The sequence below is a fragment of the Hypanus sabinus genome (assembly GCF_030144855.1).
Source record: "Hypanus sabinus isolate sHypSab1 chromosome Y unlocalized genomic scaffold, sHypSab1.hap1 SUPER_Y_unloc_10, whole genome shotgun sequence".
Taxonomy (NCBI): Eukaryota; Metazoa; Chordata; class Chondrichthyes; order Myliobatiformes; family Dasyatidae; genus Hypanus; species Hypanus sabinus.
The window spans coordinates 205,976-227,018 of NW_026779011.1; the positions used below are offsets into that span (position 1 = coordinate 205,976).

The 21,043-nt window shown below is 39.1% G+C and overlaps 2 protein-coding genes across 9 annotated transcripts in view; one reads left to right on the forward strand and one right to left on the reverse strand.

Moving 5' to 3' along the window:
- The window catches only part of LOC132386007 (uncharacterized), a 258,441-nt gene that overhangs the window by 104,457 nt on the left and 132,941 nt on the right, over window positions 1-21,043 (forward strand). The gene's annotated exons all lie outside the window — the stretch shown is intronic.
- Window positions 1-21,043, reverse strand: part of LOC132386005 (protein LSM12 homolog A-like) — a 174,274-nt gene that overhangs the window by 94,715 nt on the left and 58,516 nt on the right. For 5 of the 8 annotated variants that reach the window (XM_059958252.1, XM_059958247.1, XM_059958249.1 and 2 more), the window contains exon 1: window positions 5,745-6,490. The exons of 2 other annotated variants lie outside the window; for them this stretch is intronic. In XM_059958252.1, coding sequence (XP_059814235.1) covers window positions 5,745-6,077 — 333 coding nt within the window. In that variant the 5' untranslated portion in view covers window positions 6,078-6,490. Of the gene's footprint in view, window positions 1-5,744; window positions 6,491-21,043 lie in introns of those variants that run through there. One more of the 8 variants, XM_059958253.1, reaches the window with a different exon arrangement.

A 21,043-nucleotide genomic window follows, 5' to 3' on the forward strand; every position in this document is an offset into this window, starting at 1 on the left:
ACTAAGCAAATCAATATTGTTACTGTGTATGTAATCAAAAGGGCTTCTTTGTTTTGTTAAAAGCAGGAATGTTGCGAGAGAGTACTGGAAGCTTGTTTGGGTTAAAATTTACTGAGAACGAGAATTGTATTCCTTTGTAAACCAAAGGGGGATTAATGTTGTTCTTTCTTCTGAGTCTGTAAGCGGTTGTTGATGGGCTTTTGGGCAGATCGGCGCGAGGGGGTTGAGAGAGAGGATGCAATGCTGTAAGCTGGGCGAGGAACGGACCCCAAGCGGGGGTCCAAGGCCAGGAGGTACGCCGAGGAGGGGGGATGAAGCTAGATGTGCTTGGTTGACCACTTCGGAGGGTCCTGAGCTGCGAGTCGAGGAGTTCGGAGGGGATCGAATGGTGGCCAGAAGACTTCAGTAATTGAGCTCCAATGGTTGTGCACGAAGTGGTTTAGACTTTGATGTTTGGCGCCTTTTCTTTATTTTTTTCTTCATATACACTGTATCATTATTAATCACTTAGTTATAGTAACCTTTATAAATTGTACTCATTTAATCGCATATGGTGTACTGTCTGTTTTTGGGCGAGGCGGGGACATCACACAGCATCCACACCAGCTGATTACCCAGTTTGGCGGGGCTGAAGGCTGTTTCCCCTAGACGAGAACGAGCTGAGCGCGCCTGAGGTGACCCAGGGGGTTACAAATAAAAGAGTAACTGTAAACAATTCCAGATGTTTACAATTACTGTTCTATAGATTTGCTAAGTATCTTTGCAGCATGCCATGATTTCCATCAACCAAGTCATTAACGCACAACATAAAAAGAATTGGTCCCAACACACACCTCTATGGAATACCACAAGTTAAGATAGCCAATCATGAGGACATCTACCACGAGGATGTCTGCAGATGCTGGAAATTCAAACAACACACACAAAATGCTGGTGGAACACAGCAAACCAGGCAGCATCTATAAGGAGAAGTACTGTCGACAATTCGGGCTGAGACCCTTCATCAGGACTAACTGAAAGGAAAGATAGGAAGAGATTTGAAAGTAGTGGGGGGAGAGGGAGATCCAAAATGATAGGAGAAGACTGGAGGGGGTGGAATGAAGCTAAGAGCTGGAAAGGTGATTGGCGAAAGTGATACAAGAGCTGGAGAAGGGAAAGGATCATGGGACGGGAGGAAGGGGGAGGGGAGCACCAGTGGGAGATGGAGAACAGGCAGAGTGATGGGCAGACAGAAAAAAACAGGAGGGGGGAAAAAACTAAATATATCAGGGATGAGGTAAGAAGGGGAGGAGGGGCATTAATGTAAGTTAGAGAAGTCAATGTTCATGCCATCATGAGGCTACCAAGCCGGTATATAAGGTGTTGTTCCTCCAACCTGAGTGTGGCTTCATCTTGACAGTAGAGGAGGCCATGGATAGACATATCAGAATGGGAATGGGACGTGGAATTAAAATGTGTGGCCACTGGGAGATCCTGCTTTTTCTGGCGGTCCGAGCGTAGGTGTTCAGCGAAACAGTCTCCCAGTCTGCATCAGGTCTCACCAATATATAGAAGGCCACACCAGGAGCACTGGACGCAGTATACCACACCAGCCGACTCACAGGTGAAGTGTCGCCTCACCTGGAAAGACTGTCTGGGGCCCTGAATGGTGGTGAGGGAGGAAGTGTAAGGGCAGGTGTAGCACTTGTTCCCTTTACAAGGGTAAGTGCCAGGAGGGAGAGATCCCTGCAGAAAGCAGAAAGGGTGGGAGGGAAAGATGTGCTTGGTAGTGGGATCCCGTTGGAGGAGGCGAAGAGTTATACGTTGGACCCGGAGGCTGGTGGGGTGGTAGGTGACTTCAGGCACATCAGAATTTCCTGTAATGCCATGTGCTTGTAGCTTGTTATGCAGCCTCATGTGTAGCACCTTGTCAAATGCCTTCTGAATCAACTTTGTCTACCCTGCTTGTTATATCTTCAAAAACTTCTAACAAATATGTCAGGCAAGATTTGCCCTTCAGGAAACCGTGGTGACTACAGCTTACAAAAACCTTGAGATCTCATCCTTAATAACAGACACATTGTCACAACCACTGTCAGACAAAATAGTCTACACAGTCAGCCCTCCTTATCCGCGGGGATTGGTTCCAGGACCACCTGCATATGCTCAATGCCTTTATTTAACATGTCTCAATGTGGTGGACTTTAGGACCTGGCGGAGCTCCAGACCTTATTTAGTCTTTAGGACTCGGGGAGCTCAGATCAGGACCTGCTGCTGCCGAATCCAGTGTTTTTGCTCTGTTGATGGAAAGCAATCACGATTGAAAATAAATTGTAAAAAATAAAGAGATTGGAAAGGGATGAAACACCATCAGTCATTGGAAAAGCATGAGGCTACAGTCAGTCAACAATCGCAACAATTTTAAAGGAGAAAGTGGGAATAATGGAGCATGTGAAAACCCCTGCCCCGATGAAAGCTGAAATTATTACTAAGTAACCAAGTGGTTTAATTATTGAAATACATTCATTTCTTTAGTGTTTTAGATGTATAGAAAGGTAAAATATATACTATATACTAAAACAAACGTTTGACTAACAGATGCTAAATAATACCAGATGTATCTGTTCCAACTTACGTACAAATCTGACTTAAAGACTGCCTGTACTTTAAATCATCTCTAGATATAATACCTAATAAATGCTATGTAAATAGTTATTATACTGTATAGTTTAGGGAATAATGACAAGAAAAAAAAGTCTGCACATGCTCAAACGACGATTGCTGGAGTGAAATCTTCTGGGTTTTCCTGATCTGTGGTTGGTTGAATCCGCGCACACGGAACCCATGGATAAGGAGGGCTGAATGTAGTTTCCTTTCTTCTGCGTCCCTCTTCTTGAAGAATGGGATGGCATTTGCAATTTTCCAGTCTTCTGGAACTACTCCAGAATCTACAGATACTTGAAAGATCATTAATAATGCCTCCACAATCTTTTCAGCTACCTGTTTCAGAAACATAGAAAATCTACTGAAAAATACAGGCCTTTTGGCCCACAGAACTGTGCCAAACACGTTATTACCTGAGAAATTACCTAGGGTTAACCACAGCACTATTTTTCTGAGCTCCATGTACCCGTCCAAGAGTCTCTTAAAACACCCTATCATTTCTGCCTCCACCACCATTGCCAGCAACCCATTTCACGCTCTCACCACTTACTTGACATCTCCTCTGCACCTACATCCAAGCATTTTAAAACTGTGCCTTTCATACTAGCCATTTCAGCCCTGGGATAAAGTCTCTGACTATCCACAATATCAATGCCTCTCATCATCTTGTACACCTTTATCAGGTAATCCCTCAGCCTCCAAGGAAAAGAAGGCTCCAGCTTGTCTTGTGTGTGGGTGTCAGAACCAATGTCCCCTTCAATCCCATGCCTCGTTACTTTCTCAATAAGCCTTGCATGGGGTACCTTTATCAATTGCCTTGCTGAAATCCATATACACTACATCCACTGCTCTACCTTCATCAGTGTGTTTAGTCACATCTCAAAAAATTCAACAGGCTCGTACATCATAACCTGTCTTTCACAAAGCCATGCTGACTATTCCTGATCATATTATACCTCTCCAAATGTTCATAAATCCTGCCTCTCAGGATCTTCTCCATCAAATTACCAACCACTGAGGTAAAGTCAGAGACCGTATAAGTACAAATCCTTTATTCAAAGCACCTGGGGCTTTCTCAGCTAGCTGCTCAAATAGGAAGTCTGTGACTGTTCTTGCCTGAGGTAAGACTCACTGGTCTATAATTTCCTGGGCTATCTCTACTCCCTTTCTTGAATAAAGGAACAACATCCACAAACCCTGCAATCCTCTGGAACCTCTCCTGTCCCCATTGATGATTCAAAAATCATTGCCAGAGGCTCAGCAATCTCCTCCCTCACCTCCCACAGTAGCCTGGAATACATCTAGTCCTGTCCTGGTAACTTATCCAACGATGCTTTCCAAAAGCTCCTGCACATCCTTTCTTAATATCTGCATGTTCAAGCTTTTCAGTCTACTGTAAGTCCTCCCTACAATCACCAAGATTCTTTTCCATACTGCATACTTAAGCAAAGTACTCATTAAGTTCCTCTTCTATCTCCTACAGTTCTATACGCACTTTTCCACTATCATATTGGACTGGTCCTATTCTCTCACATCTTATCCTCTTGTTCATGTATTTGTAGATGCCTTGGGACTTTCCTTAATCCTGTCTGTCAATTTCACAGTAATGTTCTCTCTTGCTATGACCACACACTTTATGAGCCCTGACACCTAGAACTTCTACCATCTTGCTAGTGTCTTCCATAGTGAAGAATGATGCAAAATTTTTATTCAGTTCATTCGTCATTTCTTCGTTCCCCATACTACCTCATCAACATCATTTTCCAGCTGCTGCTATCTACTCTCACTTATGCACTTTATGTACCTGATGAAACCTTGGCAGCCTCTTTAACATCATTGGCTAGCTTACTTTCATATTCTATCTTTAGCTCTTAATGACTTTCTTAGCTGGCATGTTGGTATTTAAATGCTTTCTAATCCTACTAATGTTTACACTATTATATGTCCTCACTTTGGATTTTATACTGGCTTTGTCTCCCTTTATTAGCCATGGTTGTGTCATCTTTCCTTTAGAATACTTCTTCCTCTTTGGGATGTGTATATCCTGTGCCTTCCAAATTATTTCCAGAAATTCCAGCCATTGCTGCTCTGCTGACATCCCTGCCAGTGTTCTTTTTTAATCAATTCAAGCCAACTCTGCTCTCGTGCCTCAGTAATTCCCTTTACTCCACTGTAATACTGATACATCTGACTTTAGCTTCTCCTTCTCAAATTTCAAGATGAATTTGCTCATATTATGACTATTTTCTCTAAAGAGTTCTTTTACCTCTAAGAGCTCTCTATTCAATTCTGTTCATTTTTTAACACCCAATCCATCATAGTTGATCCTCTAGTGTACTCAATCACAAGCTGCTCTAAATAAAACCATCTCGTAGGCATTCTAAAGATTTATCTTCTTGGAATCCCGCACTAACCTATTTTTCGTAACCTGACAGCATACTGAAACTCCCCCATGACTATTAACAAATTACCCTACTGGCATACATTTTCGATCTCCCATTGTAACCCGTATACCATATCCTTACTACTGTTTGGGAACCTATATATAACTCCTATCAAGGATCTTTTTATACTTGCTGTTCCTTAGCTCTGAGCACAATGATTCAACACCTATGGTACGGTTCGTAAGCCGGAATGTGGTTAAGTGAAGAAGCAACAACCACTTATTTATATGGGAAAAATTTGTGAGCGTCTGCACACCAAAAAATAACCTACCAAGTCATGCCAAATGACACATAAAACCTAAAATAACAGTAACATAAAGTAAAAGCAGGAATGATACAATAAGTACACAGTCATATAAAGTAGAAATACTTTCCTGAAATCACTGCAACACAGTCCACCGTAGCGAAAATCTAACACAAGCGCTGTCAGGAGAAAGACTCGGCATAAGCGCTCTCGGCAGAACCACTCCAGGCACCAGCGCCCTCGGCAGAAATACTCAGCGCAAACACTCTCGGCAGAAGCACTCCCTGCACAAGCGCTCTCGTCAGAAGCACTCTCTCCAGTAATCTTTAAGCTATGAAGCTACCATATAACACATAAAAATATACACCCTATATAAAATAGAAATAATGTACGCCCAGTGTAGTTTGACTTACCAGAATTGGGAAGACAGCAAGCACACTGCTAATGGTGTTAGACTGAGCCATCGGAGGCTGGGGTGGAGGAGGCTGGGTTGTCATCCCATCATCATCTGTTTCCATCAGAGTAGACAGGTCATCATCTATGTCTGCCTGCCTCAATGTCGAAGGTCGAGGTTCATCGTCTGCTGTGGCTGATGTGGAAGACTTGAAAAATGACAGTATGCTTGACTGCTTAGCCTCGGGCATTTTTCTATCATACAGTTCTTTGTAAGCATGCAAAACATCCTGCAAATATGCCCTCAAGCTAAGTACTCTTTCAATATTAAAGTCATACTTTTCCGCAATCATTGCAGCATTGTCAATCACAGCAAAAATCTCATGCAATTGCTTCACATTCAGTTCCTGGATGTCTTCACTTTTGGGCCGTTCACTACTGCATTCAGTTTTGATTGTTATCCTTTCCTCTTGCAATTGTATCAGCTCATTTGTCAGCTCTTGGTCATGGGATGCCAAAACCCCTTCAACATCATCTTCTTCAACTTCCACAAACCAGCCTCCTTAGCCAAACTCACTATTGCTGTATTAATTTTTGATGCTTTGAAGCCCTTAAAATCGTTCACTGCTTCAGGACATAGATTCCTCTAAACGCCATTTCTCATCGAGACTGTTAGCCTATCGAGAGCATTTCCAATGTTGGCGATTGCCAATTTTATATTGTACTCTTTCCAGATCTCTCACAAAGATGGTTTGGAGTTGCCCTCTCTGTTAATGGTACTTAAAATAAAACGCATCACATTTTGCATATAGTAAGCCTTAATTGTGGCTATTAGGCCTTGGTCACATGGCTGCAGCAATGTCTTATTCAGCGTTAAGAATGCAACACAAATGTTACCGGCATACTCTATAATGAGCAGCAAAGTTCTCAACAATCACAAGACACCTATTATTGAGGTTATTTTCTCTACAGTAGTTTTCAACAAAGGGACTAAAGTGTCCACTCATGTACTCAGAGAAATGCACTTGGGCATTCCAACCACTTGGATGTGAACTGAACACAACAGAAAGTGTTTACTTACCAATGCCTTTAAGTGCCCTCGGATTTTCTGAATAGTACACTAGTAGAGGCATAAGAACAGCATCACCAGCGGCATTAATAATAAGCATCAGGGTAAACCTGTCCTTCAATGCCTTGTGTCCCTTAGCCTGCTTTTCTTCTATCGAAATAAATGTCTTGCTCGGCAAATTTTTCCAGCAAGTTGCAGTTTTGTCACAGTTAAACACTTGCTTATATGAATAACCACCTTCTGTAATTATTTTCTTCAGTTCTTCTGGGAACTTCTCCACAGCTTCAGTATCAGAAGAAGCACTCTCTCCAGTAAATGTTAAACCATGAAGCTGCCCTCTCCTCAGAAACCCATCAAACCACCCATGACTATCTTTAAATTCCACTTCTGCAACACTTTCATCACCATTGTCCAGTGTTTTGTTTCAGCTTATTAAAAACACTGACTGATTTCTCCTTAAGAATAAGATAACTTAACAGAACACCACAAAGGTACACTCATCAATCCACTCAAGAAATAGACTTCCCATTTTATCTATTATTGGATGCCAACTAAGAGAAACCACTTTGCTACGAGCAAAACCAACAGTCACATTGGCAGCTTTCAAGATTCTTTCTCTCTGCATATAAATAGTAGAAATGGTGAACGCAGGCAAGTTCAACGCATGGACAATGTCCTTACTTAGTTCACCATGATCGAAACGCTTAAGTATGTCTAGTTTTACACTAAGCGCAACACGCCATAAGCTCTTTTGGGCTTTTCTGATACCTTAGAACTCATCTTGCTAATGGATGCACAAAATAAATCGACATAAAGCACTGATGCTCACAGGCACGTGTTTAAGCAATGCCGGCTACAATGCAGTTCCAGGGGAGGAGCTTGGCTGCTTGGGGCATGCGCTACCTTTTTTCATAATAGTGAAAACACTCTTCTGTTAGTGAAAACAGGTAACCAATCAATATAGGTCTTTCATAATAGCGAGGTGTCGTAAACATTCATAAATTGGGCCACCTGTACTGTGCACAAATTTAACACCTTCAATCCTGATTTCACTTTTTTTGATTTTGTTTACCTTTTACATTGCAATTCAACCTGTTGCCTACAATTTTGCCAATCATCAGCCTATCCTAACTAGGAGTCTCACTACATATTCCCTCTAAACCAACTACCTTATCTACAGCACTATCACCCAGTTCCCATCTCCCCAGCCAAATTAGTTTAAACCTACCTGAACACTCCAGCTAATCTGACCACAAGAAACCCCCTCCAGTTCAGATGTAACCAATCTGTTTATTAGATGATATACCTTCCCCAGAAGAGACCCCAATGATTCAGAAATCTGAACCATTTCCTACTGCACCAGCTCATCAATGCATTCACTTACCAAGTCACCCTACACCTTCAATGGCATATTGCACAGTCCAAACATTACCACCCTCTAGGTCCTGTTTCTGAACTTTCTATCTAGCTCCCCAAAATCTCTCTTCAGGACCTCTTCACTGGTGTCAATATGTATCAAGACCTCCGGCTGCTTTCCCCTTCCCTTGAGAATGCCATGGACATGATCAAGTCATTCATAATCCTATCACTAGGGAAGCAACATACCATCTGGGTTTCTCAACTGTGTCCACAGAAACCTTGTCTATCACTTTTGACAGTGTGCTTGGACGAAAAACAAGCCATTTACATTATGCCAAATCTTGCCTATTGGAAAACCACTGATTATTGAATTACCAGACTAAGATTATTTTAAGTTGAGGGGGAAATTGCAGGTATCACTTAGCGTCTCCCATTTCTTGAATACTTTGGAACTTCTGGAAGATGTATCCCAACTACCTGGGTATCATTAATTTTACATGTACATTTTAGAAAATATAGATTTCATACAAATATTGAGCAAGTTTACTGAAAGAAGAGGAACATAAACAAAATGATGGAAGAACTTGGCAAGCCAGGCAGCATCACTGGAAAAGAGTACATACAATCTACCTTTCCGGCGAAAACCCTTCAGCAGAACCCTCCAGCTTCGCTCAGAAACATCCATTTACTCTTTCCTATAGATGCCCCTGACCTGTTGAGTTTCTCCAATGTTCTGTGTGTGTTGCTTGGCATCTGCAGATTTCTCATGTTTGTGGATGAAAAAGAATAATAGAAACCATATAAGGATGAAATAAATCACAAGATTCTTAAAAACAAAAATCAGAAGCTAGCAAGCGAGCTAGTATTAATGTGGCAGTCAGCCTGTGGTATTTCTAACATGACTGGGTTCAGTGCTGTTATAATTGTTAAATAAGTCTACAGGAGAAAGATAGCTAGGGGGTGATACAGCTGCAGGCAAGGGAAATTAGACTTCAAGAATACAAAGCAAACTAGTGTTTTGAGTTATGATAATCATAATGCAAGAGGAAGGAGGAGGCATTTACATTAGCTGCACATTGAATAGTGCAAATGCTTATACCTGAACCCAGAAAGTACGAGATAGTAGATTAACCAGACAAAATATTTATTTATGGAAGAAAATAGAGGATATAAAGGATATAAGGAAAATAAAGGATAGAACTGTAAAAACAGAGAAGAAAGCAAGCCCCAGAAGAATAATAAGGCCATATAATAAAATGCTGGCAGTAATATGCAACAACAGAAGGCTTATTGTGCAGAATAATATTGAGAAACTGACAAAACAAAATATAGAGAAAAAATATTTACTAGAGTGGACAATTTCTCGACATTATGAATTATATATTTTGATTTTCTGATTTTTTTAAAGCCTTATGCATAAGCTAAAGTTTATAAAAATGTTACTCTTAGAGGACTTCTGGGGAAAAAGATGTATTTTATATTCTGAGATACAGATGCTGTTTTAGGCCATGTCTATAGCTTGTATATTGCCATTCGGATATGAGCAGTGATGATAACATTTAAAATTAGTTAAGATTTTGGGAGTATTCAGAACTAGCAAATAAACAACAAAAAGAACAAAAATAGAAACTATATTAAATAAAATTGAATGATCCTCTACAACACAAAAATCAAAAATAAGTTTGTCTTTTAAGTACTGGTAAACAAAGTTCCTTGAATTCATGAAAGACCTATCAAAATGTTCTGGACTCTAGAACAGATGAAATATACAAATGAACAGAAGAAAGAAAAGGAATAGGAGATATAAAACAGTCAGCCTTTCATTAGCTGTTGAGAAAATAATTCCAATATTAAAGACGGAATCAATTTGAATTTGCGTAATTAGAGATAGAAAGCATGAACAGGCGTAGAACATTCCATGGCATCCAAACTTTGTATCATATTCCAACTTTCTCCCTTTCATCTTTTCTTTCTGGAGAGAAAAATATCTTCATCTTAGTTTTATAAACAGTACAGGCAGTCCCAGGGTTACGAACGAGTTCCATTCCTGAATCCGTCTTTAAGTCAGATTTGTATGTAAGTCAGAACAAGTACATCCGGAATTATTTAGCGTCAGTTAGTCAAACATTTTTCTTCGTATATAGAATATATTTTACCTTTCTATGCATATAAAACACTTAAGAAACGTATGTATTTCAATAATTAAACCACTGCGTTGCTTAGTAGTTTTCATCGGGCAGGGCCTTTCACATGCTCCATTATTCTCACTTTATCCTTTAAAATTGTTCCGATCATTGACTGACTGTAGCCTAACGCTTTTCCAATGACCAATGGCGATTCACCTCTTTCCAAATTATTTCCACTTTATTTTCAATCACAATCGCTTCCCATCAATGGAACAGAAATACTGCAGGTGGCTGGTCCTGAGCTCCACGGGGTCCTAAGGACTACCGCACTGAATTTCCCGGGTCCTAGACTCCACCACACTGAGACAGGTTAAATGGGACAAGTGGGGGCTGTGCTTGGTTTGGATATTTGATCCTCCACAATATTCCGCATGTGAATTTAAATTGGAGGTGGCAGAGTTCTTTTTACGAGGTCGAGTTGCGAGCTCGACATCAGCCCAGCACAGATGGTACAGGAGTCACTGGATCAACATCAACCCAGCACGGGAGCAGTCTGCCACTGGATCGAAATCAGGAACCTCCGTTCTCCAGCCTGGCATTGATCTCACTGCGCCACCAGCGACCGGAATGGGGTGGTGGGGTCAGGGTGAATCTGGCTACGAAAAATTTAAGCCAAATACCAAGTTATACACTCAACACAGTGTCAGCAGCAACAACTTAAAATGGCGGACGGTGTTCTCCTTCCTCAGTTCGTATGTACGATTTGTCCGTAAGTCGGACGTTCGTAACTCAGGGAGTATGTGTAGTTGATTCCTTCCCTTTAGAATGTGGCTCTGATCCTGGTTTCCTCGATCATCTTACATCTAACTTATTTATTCCTTAAAATACTTTTGCTTCCAATTCCATTGCTCCAAATGCTTCAATTTCACTGTTCTAATTCTATATTCTTCACACCTACCATTCTGAAAAACATTCTAAGGAACATTGAATTGACTCTATATTTCAAACATCTCAAAGTTCAAAGTAAAGTTATTATCAAGGTGGATGTGCATGAGTGCTACCAGATAAAAGTAAATCAGGCAAGTTATCACATTCTTCTTAGAGATCAGTATAGCTAAAGCCAGCTGGAAGCAGGTGGATACCTCAGAAGCCAGAGGGGTTAAAGATCTCAGTGTACAGTTCAGTAGTTCAGCAGTACAGGTCTTTAGTACTTGGCTGGGCACCCCTCTTGGGCCAAATGCCTCATGTGAGCTCACCCCTCTGAAGGGTGCTCTCATGTCAGCCTCAGAGACTGAAATCACAGACAGGGTTCTCTGGAGTAGTGAGAATTCAGAAGTATGTCTCCATGTTTAAATCTGTCAAAGCGAAGAGGTTGATAGGTTCAACAGGTATTGAACACATCTATGATTAAAATCTTACTGCACATTTTGCTTAGCTTCACTTTGTAGTCAATGATAGCATTCAAGCCCTGTCACATCTATCAAGCATCCTTCAGTGATTCCAAGTTTGGTCCAGAATTATCACTTTGCATATAAGATGGTTTTCCAGAAGTCATATCTGGCTTCTGGTTAGAGAAGACTGAATGATTTCATTGAGACACACTCATCGAAGACTGTTTTCATAAAGTCTGTGACAATAATGTCATTTTCACTAAAATGCTCTGATGAGCACTGGATACTATGGAATCGACCAATTGACACAATCCCCTAATACTCCACTATTTTCACAACCACCTAGTTATTGTCCTTTTCACAGAAGTCTTTATCCTCTACCTGTATGCAGATAGATGGACAGCCAGATGGTCAGATTTCCCAAAATATAGTCTAAACATGGAACAACAGGCATTCAGAATCAAGGTTTAACAGTAGTTGATTGTGTTGGGACCTCTTGTTGTTCCTTTTCATTTCTTGTAGCACATTGGACGACATTTTTGCCATTTCTTTAGCACCTGCCTGTTTTTTCGAGGCCAGGTTGCTAACTCAAACATCAACCCATCATGATAGAAAGTATGCAAGGAGCCTGGTAGGTACGAATGCAGGACTATTCACTTCAAAGTCCAATGCAGAAGCCAGTACCCCATCCCCTATGCTGTATAATATGAGGAACATAATTGCTCAAGTAAGATCATAGATGCGCACAATGTTCAAGGTATAGTCTCACAAGTCCAAATAAAATTGCATTCCTGATCATTCTCCGTGAAGATCTGCCCATCCATGGGTGTTTTAATTGCGTACTAGAATTGCATGCTTGTCTTTAGTCAGTGGAATCCCTGTAATACTCCAATGGTCACTGATGACTGTTCTTATTGTTTTCTGTCAGCCAATGAGGTCTCTATCCACACAGCACCTTGTCCACAGCAAAACATACTGTAAATTTATATGCCAATTTCTATGCAGAATCTTATCAAAAGCTTTTTGAAAAATCACTCTAACTACTGGTTCTGTCATTTATTCTACATAGACTATTTCTCTATTAATACTAATTTCAGTAGATATCATATTCCTCAACATTTCTTATATCCTCTTTGAGAAGAGAACCCAAAGTTTGAAATTAATTGATCTACCATACCTTGGTATTGCATTATTGTTTTGATCCAAACGATCTACATTTCTTTTTATTTTACTTAGATATTGACAGGAGTAGGCCCTTTGGCCACCTGAGCCATGCAACCCAGCAACTCACTAAACCACGCTAGCATAATCACGGGACAATTTATAATGACCATAACCTTAACACCGGGAGGAAATGAATGCGCAGAGGAAGCCAGAATTGAACTTCCATCTCCAAAGCCCTTAACTTTAATAATATCACACTAACCACTACAGTTCCATGACTAGTTCTTTTCTCTTTACTGTTATTGTCTAATGCTCAAGCTTACTCTCAAATTCTAGTTCCCGCTTCTCAAGCAATCTTTTTGTGTTCTTTGCTGTATCTTAAACCACAGCACTTTTTCAGGCTTACTTTATCAGGCACTTCATACTTCTCAACTTTAGATCTAACCTGTTCTCAATTTATTTTGAAATTTGTGGCAGGCCCATATTTTATTTCTGTGATCAAAATAGTAAGTACTTAATGTTTGCTTAATGTTTGCCATTACTTACCCCGTTTCAACTTTAAATAAGTTACCTAATAGCCAATTCACATAACATATTTTCAAAAGCTACCTGGAATATACCTGTTACCATCCTGAAACTTGTTAAAACACTACTCCCTTCTCTCAATTCCTCTGTCTCTGCTGCACTGCTCTAAAGTTGAGACTTTTCGTTCCACAACAAATGACAAGACCCCCATTCCTTCACCATCAATGCTGCCGACAACCCCATTTCCACTATTTCAAGCAGATTTGCTCTCATCCCATTCTCCTGCCACCCTACCACGGATAGGGTTCTTCCCGTCCTCAACTCGTGACATGAAATGTGGACTGTGCTCTTTTCCATAGATAATGCCTAGCCTGCTCAGTCCCTCCAGTATTTTGTGTAACACCTATTTTCATAGGTTTTTTTTTCAATTGTATGCAGAAGCAATATGATTTCCTAATTCTGTACATCAGCTGAATGGGACCCATCAACCAAGGTTGGCAACTCAACTAGAAGGAAAATCCTAATCTCAAACCTCTGCTGCCTTGCGGCTGTACACACTCATGAGGAAGGCTTTGGTTAGTAAATCCTGAGGGAAAAATCCTGAGCTAGAGACCTAAGGAAGTCCTATGTTGAGCTTTACACTGACTGACAACTCCTGAGATGCTAATGGTGCCTGTTACATGGGCAACAGCTTGTTCTCCATATTGTACCACATTAGTCTGCATATCACGTATTCCGCTAAGACTCAATATCCATGGTTGATCACAATTTTGTAATTATTTTATGCTTTGTAGGAATAAATTATAAATCACTTTTTTTGAAATGATTTTTTTGAATCAGAAGAAAACAGTTGTTATACTACATTAAGGATTTATTAACGTTTAATGAAAGATAACATTAAATACTAATTCATAAAATATATTTTCAAATTTGACCTTTCTTATTTAATTTCTTCTATTTCTATACCTCTTGGGCTTCCTTAGGTATAAAATTAATCAGTATCTTACTTTAGTTAACTGATTAAATCCAGTACATTTGAACAGCTTGAATTCCCCTCATTATTATTAACATCAACTTATCTAACTTCACTTGATCCTTTCAACATACTATCATTAACTGAGTAAAAAAAATGCAAAAATTTAAAGAACCAGGATTTTATTGAAATTTCTTTCTCAAAAGTGTGGATGCATGTTAATTTAGAATATTCAAATTGAAAATTGAATTATGAGTTTTCTAGATATTAAAGAAAATCATTTGGTAGATTGAGCAAGAAATGGACCATAATCCATAATCTTAGTCAACAACTAAGATTCGAGATATATAGCTTAATCTATTTGCTACCATTTGTATTTTTTAATATATTCAATTGAAGTTATCTAGGCATGTTTTTGGACTTTTCAGAAAGAAAAACATATTAGTAATGATACGGAGCTTGTTTTGATGTTGTTGCTTGTTGTCTGTTGTTTTCTGACAGTGTGAGCATGCTATGGATGTGGTGGAAGGTGTAGTGGCACTTGCTGGATGCCCCAGCATATTCTGATACATGTTGGTTGTTAGTGCAATTAATGTACTAAATAAACTTGAATCTTGAATGTTGAGGCAAGATAATTATTCAAACTCATTCAAGGACTATTTATTATAGTTTGAACAGGTCACACAAAGATAGAGAACTAATTTAGGAATTAAAAATATCCTTATACAGCTATTTAAAGGAAATAAACCAGCTAAATATCAATAACTTCCTTTGATGCTTTCTGATACATCTTACATGAAGAACATTTAATATTATGTTCAGAACTGAGTGGGTATTATCATAAATCCTTTAGCATACCATAAAGTGTCACTTCAACCAACATCGGAATGGACTGAGGCTGCCTGAAGAAATAATAAATTTCACTAGCACAATCTCAGTGCTTGAAGTTTAGCAATGTACTTAATTCAATTTTTGTTCACAATTATGTTCCATATAATAGCAACATTTGTATATAGGTGAAAACATCAAGTGATCTGATACACAAAATCATGCTTTATCTTCTTCTCCCAACTTGTCAACCATAAAACATGAATTTACTTAATACTGTGAAATTAACAATGCACAAGCAAATTGTATCTTTACTATTTTTAGATGTTGCCAAATCAATATCTCAAATTATGGAGTAAGTTGAAATAATAAGCAAAGAACCATTTCTAGCAAGTACACATTTCTGATTTACTAGGATTAGGAACCCTTGTCACTTTACAAAGGAAATAACCACGAAATATTAAAACAAAGAAATGGGGTTCCAGCAGAGTTCAAAGGAAGTTATTATCTAGAAAGTGAGATAAATGAATTATAAAACCTGAGCTTCACAGCCCAGCAACCTAAGCAACAATGGCCTTAAGCTACTTGCAGAACAAACTACCAAGTCACCTTGGCATGAAAAAAAAGGTAAATACAGTCGGCCCTCCTTATCTGTGGGTTGTGCGTGTGTAGATTCAACCAACCGCAGATTGGGCAAACCTGGAAGTTCTCTCTCCAACACTCATTGTTTGAGCATTGTTCACCTCGCATCTCATTTGTTCTCTACTTGTGTTGTGAGCGAGAGGAAAGAGTTTAAGGCTAGTAAGGGATGGATAGCTAGCTATGTAAGGTGCAACAGCCTCAAGAACTTAAAGATCATGGGAGAATCGGGATCATCTGATGCCGAGGCAGCATCAACATTCCCAGAAGAGCTACGATGGTTGTGCCTGTACTGAACATGAAAAGACGTCCTTCTCTTGTCATTATTCCCTAAGCAATACAGTATAACAACTATTTACATAGAATTTATATTGTATCTAGAGATGATTTAAAGTATACAGGAGGATTGTGTAGGTTATATGCAAATATTACGTCATTTTATATAAGGGACTTGAGCATCCGCAATTTTTGGTATCCATGGAGGGTCCTGGAACCAATCCCTCACCGATATGGAGGGCCAAATGTAATTTGCTTTGATGCAGAAAATGTATCAAAATGATGCAGTACTCTGAAATTAATGAAGACAAAAGAAATAAAGTGGGACACACACAGAGACAAGAAAATTATGTACATAGATCGTAGCTCATATAAAACGTTAACTGAAACATTTAATCCATGAAGGGATCAATTCAAGATAAATTATCATTTGAAACTAAAATAATTGTTAGTTACCAAATTTTCCAAAGAAACATTTCACAATTATGAAAGAACACAACATTAGCAATTACTTTACAATTTTGAAATTTCAGAAATGTTAAAATATTGTTCAATTTCTAGTACAGTCGGCCCTCCTTATCCGCGGATTCCGCATGCGCGAATTCAACCAACCATGAATTGCGAAAACCCAGAAGTGCTCTTCCAGCACTTCTTGTTTGAGAACGTACAGACCGTTTTTTTCTTGTCATTACTCCTAAAACAATGCAGTATAACAACTACTTTACATAGCATTTACATTATATTAGGTATTATAAATAATCTAGAGACGATTTAAAGTATACGGGAGGATGTGCATGCATTATCATGGATCGAGATCGAAAAATAATCAAAAGTTCTTTTACTAAGTACTAAGTACAGGTACATTTGGTATTATTTAGCGTGTTAGTCAAACATCCGTATATAGTATATATTTTACCTTTCTATGCATATAAAACACTTAACAACGTATGTTTCAGCGCCAGGCTCAGGAAGTTCCCGAGTTTGATCTAGTGACAGATCGATATGGAGTGCGCTCTCCACCGTGCCAGGTTGTTGTGGAGGATCAAAAACCCAAAACCAAAAATTTAAACCACTCCGTTGCTTAGTAATAATTGTAGCTTTCATCGGGGCAGAGCTTTTCTCACTTTATCCTTTAAAATTGTTCCGATCGGTGACCAACGTAGCTTAACACTTTTCGAATGACCAATGTTGTTTCAACTCTTTCCGATCACTTTATTATTTCCACTTTATTTTCAATCGTGATCATGATTATTTTCGTGAACAGAAACTCTGCGGATTCAGATCTCTGCTGCTGAGTCCTAATGTCCACTGCACTGAGAAAGGTTAAAAAAGGTCTGGGGTTCCGCTGGGTCCTAAGGTCCACTGCATTGAGACTGGTTGAATAAGGAACTTGAGCATCCGCGAATTTTGGTATTCACGTGGGGTCCCAGAACCAATGCCTCGCTGATAAGGAGGGCCGACTGTAATTCCATTTATCCAGTAAATAGGTGCTCAGAACAGCCTAATTCAATACCACATATGTGCTAAATTATTTCTCAACCAAACTGACTAAAAGGACACCAATTCCAAATCATTATTTAGTAGCTATCACTGCTGCAAATAAATGTACAGATAAGTTGTAAAGCAAGGGCAGGCAACCTATGGCCCACAGGCCAGATTCGGCCCTTGAGCAAATATTGGGATACTCTGCTTTTCCTTATTCTGAGTGTTTCACATGACCACACTGATGGACATGCATGGCGTCTTGATACACTGGCCCCAGGTTCCGTTATGTTCCAAACCAAACACTGGTATGTATGAATGACAGGAAGGCAGACTACCTTATCAATATGTATTATATACTCTGCATGCACGTGCAGGTTTTCAGATGGGATCATTCAAATTTGTAAACAGAAACAGTGTCACTGTGTTTTAACAAGAAATCCATGCTGAATCCAGATAGTTACATGTGCTACAATATTTGTTGAATAACTCACATTTCAAAATAAAATTAAAGAAAAAAATTCCAATGGCAACGAATGCAAACCGCAGGAAGGTAGACACTGAGTGCTGAAATTTCCAAGACACTTGACACTAGATTATTTCTTCATCATGCAAGCTGGGAAAATAGTTTGTCTCATCTGCCTAGAAAATGTTGCTATGAAGAAGATGGCAAATATCAGGCGACATTACGAGACCTGCCATAGTGGAAATTTTAACAAGTTTACTGGGCAAGCAAGGAAAGATGAAATTGAGCAAATGAAGACTATTTTCGGAAAACAAACATTTTTTTTTGAAGAAAAGCAGTGAAATTGAAAGAAATACCCATGGCAGCTACAAAGTCTCAAAACATATTACAAAAAAGATAAAGCCTTTTACAAATGGAGAGTTTGTCAAAGAATGTTTAAGGGCAGTGGATATTGTTTGTCCTGAAACCTTTATTTGCATCTATCAGCCTGTCAGCAAGAATGATCGCACAGCGAGTTGAAGAAATGTCAGCAGACCTTAAGTTGTTTAAGGAATGCCTGCAACGAATTGCACGTTTTTACAATTGTGCTTAATGAGAGCACAGACTTGAGAGATACTGCTCAACTTGCAGCGTTTGTGCAAGGAGTGACCTCAACTTTTCAAATTTTTGAAGTTTATTAATTAATTTATATGAAGGACATGGTTACTGGAGCAGACATTTTTGAAGCTTTGTTGAAAATGATGTCAGAAATGAAACTTATTGTGTCGAAGCTAATCGGCATCACAACTGATGGGGCACCAACAATGGTGGGACAGAAAAAAAGCATCATCGATTGCTGCAAGGACAAATGGAAAACCTTGGAATCACACAGAAACTGGTAAAAATTCATTGCATTATCCATCAAGAGGCATTATGTGCCAAGTCTTTGAAATTAAAGGATGTTTTGGACATTGTTGTGAAGGCAGTATCTCATGGATGAAATCATCAATAGTTTCAGCAGTTTTTTTAAAAAGCACAAGGACATCTGCAGATGCTGGAAATTCAAGCAGCACACCAAAATGCTGGTGGAACGCAGCAGGCTAGGCAGCATCTATTGGGAGAAGCACTGTCAATGTTTCAGGCCGAGACCTGTCCTGACGAAGGGTTTCAGCCTGTAACGTCAACAGTGCTTCTCCCTATAGATGCCGCCTGGCCTGCTGAGTTCCACCAGCATTTTGTGTGTGTTGCCTCAGCAGTTTTTGTTGGATACGGAGGCAGAATATGGGGATCTGGCTTATTTCTGCAATGTACGTTGGCTTAGCCGAAGATCAATGCTGGAAAGAGTATTTGCATTGCATGAAGAGGTGGCAATACTCCTTGAAATCAAAAATGAAGATGCTTCACATTTTCGTGATCCTGACTGGCTTGCAATCTTGGTATTTCTTGTGAACGTTCCACCTCATTTAAATAACTTAAATTTACAACTTCAAGGGAAAAAATCAGCTGATACATGAGATGTACGGTCATACTGTGGCCTTTGAAAGAAAGCTGCAATTGTGGGAGTACCAGCTTCAAAAAGGAAATAGTGCACATTTTCCCACTTTTGAAAAAAAATAATGCACAAGATCCAGGCATTTTTGTAAATATGGTCCAAGAACTGAGAAAAGATTTTTCATCTTGTTTTGCTAATTTTTGCTTGCATGCAAATGAGTTCAAGCTGTTTGCTACTCCATTTGATGTGGAAGTGGACAATGCATTAGAAATTTTTCAAATGGAATTGATTGAGATGCAGTGTGACAACGTATTGAGATCAAAATTTCATTCTGAAGATGTGTCAGTGCTTGTCTTTTATAGAAAATATATTCATCCAAGTGGGAAGTATCCTAACTTAGCGGATCATGCAAAAAAGATGGCATCACTGTTTGGCAGCACTTATCTGTATGAGCAATTATTTTCAAAAATGAAGCACACCAAGATCCATTTAAGAACAAGATTGACAAGTCTGACACCCAATATTAAGAAGCTTTCACGCAACAAACAGCATTGTCACATTGATTTATCTACCATTTGCATTAAAATTCTTATTTATTATACTTAATTTACCACTCTTCAATGAATCATGTTCATAAGATTCAAAAGATGCTTTGATTGAAATAAATCACAACTGAGTTCTTTGATTATTAATTGGCATCCTTGGTTAAGCACAAATGATTTTCTAGCATGTGTTATTGATTAATTTGAGGCAAGACATATTTAAATGGATAATTCCTATATTTCAAGTTTTTTATGGCATTTATCCAGCCCACCGTCCACTCATTAATATGTGATCCGGCCCACGGAGGCAAAAAGATTGACGACTCCTGTTGTAAAGAATTCTGGTAATTTTGCACTTAAATTTTTAACATTGCATAGTCAAAAATGCAGACTAGGGTAAGAATTACCACATGTAAAATAGAAACAGAAGCCAGCAAGATTGCAACTGTAAAGCTTAAGCAGAACACATTCCAAGGTTGAAAATAGCTGATAAATTCTATTTAAAGTAATTCATGCATTAAATTCCTTTAGAAATGGGAAAATCTATCAAGCCGAACATCTATGAAATGAAGATCCTTGCCATGTTATGAATACCCGATTTACTGACATCCATATATACAACTGAGCATTTCATAGATCAGTAAAATGGACGGGGATAAAAATACCAGTCGCTATAAGACTTCAGGCAGACAGCTTCTGCCTGGTGGAATGAGGATTTTCCATATGCCGCTCTCCACGATCCATAATCCAAAAAATCAGAGTCTGGGAAAGGCAGAGAAGAGCTGGGAGCACTGAGCAAAGTCACTTCAAAGTCAAAGAGGCCAACTGGCGGCTATACTTCGCTATTGTTTCTGCGACCATTTCTATAAATTTGGCTTATGAATGATGTTCTTGAGTCAAAGTCCAATGCAAGTTGAGAATTGCCTGTATAATTCATGGATGTACCTTTTATTTGCAGCAGTAATATTTACTAATTAGTCTGGATGTGTAGTCTTACTAATTGTAAAG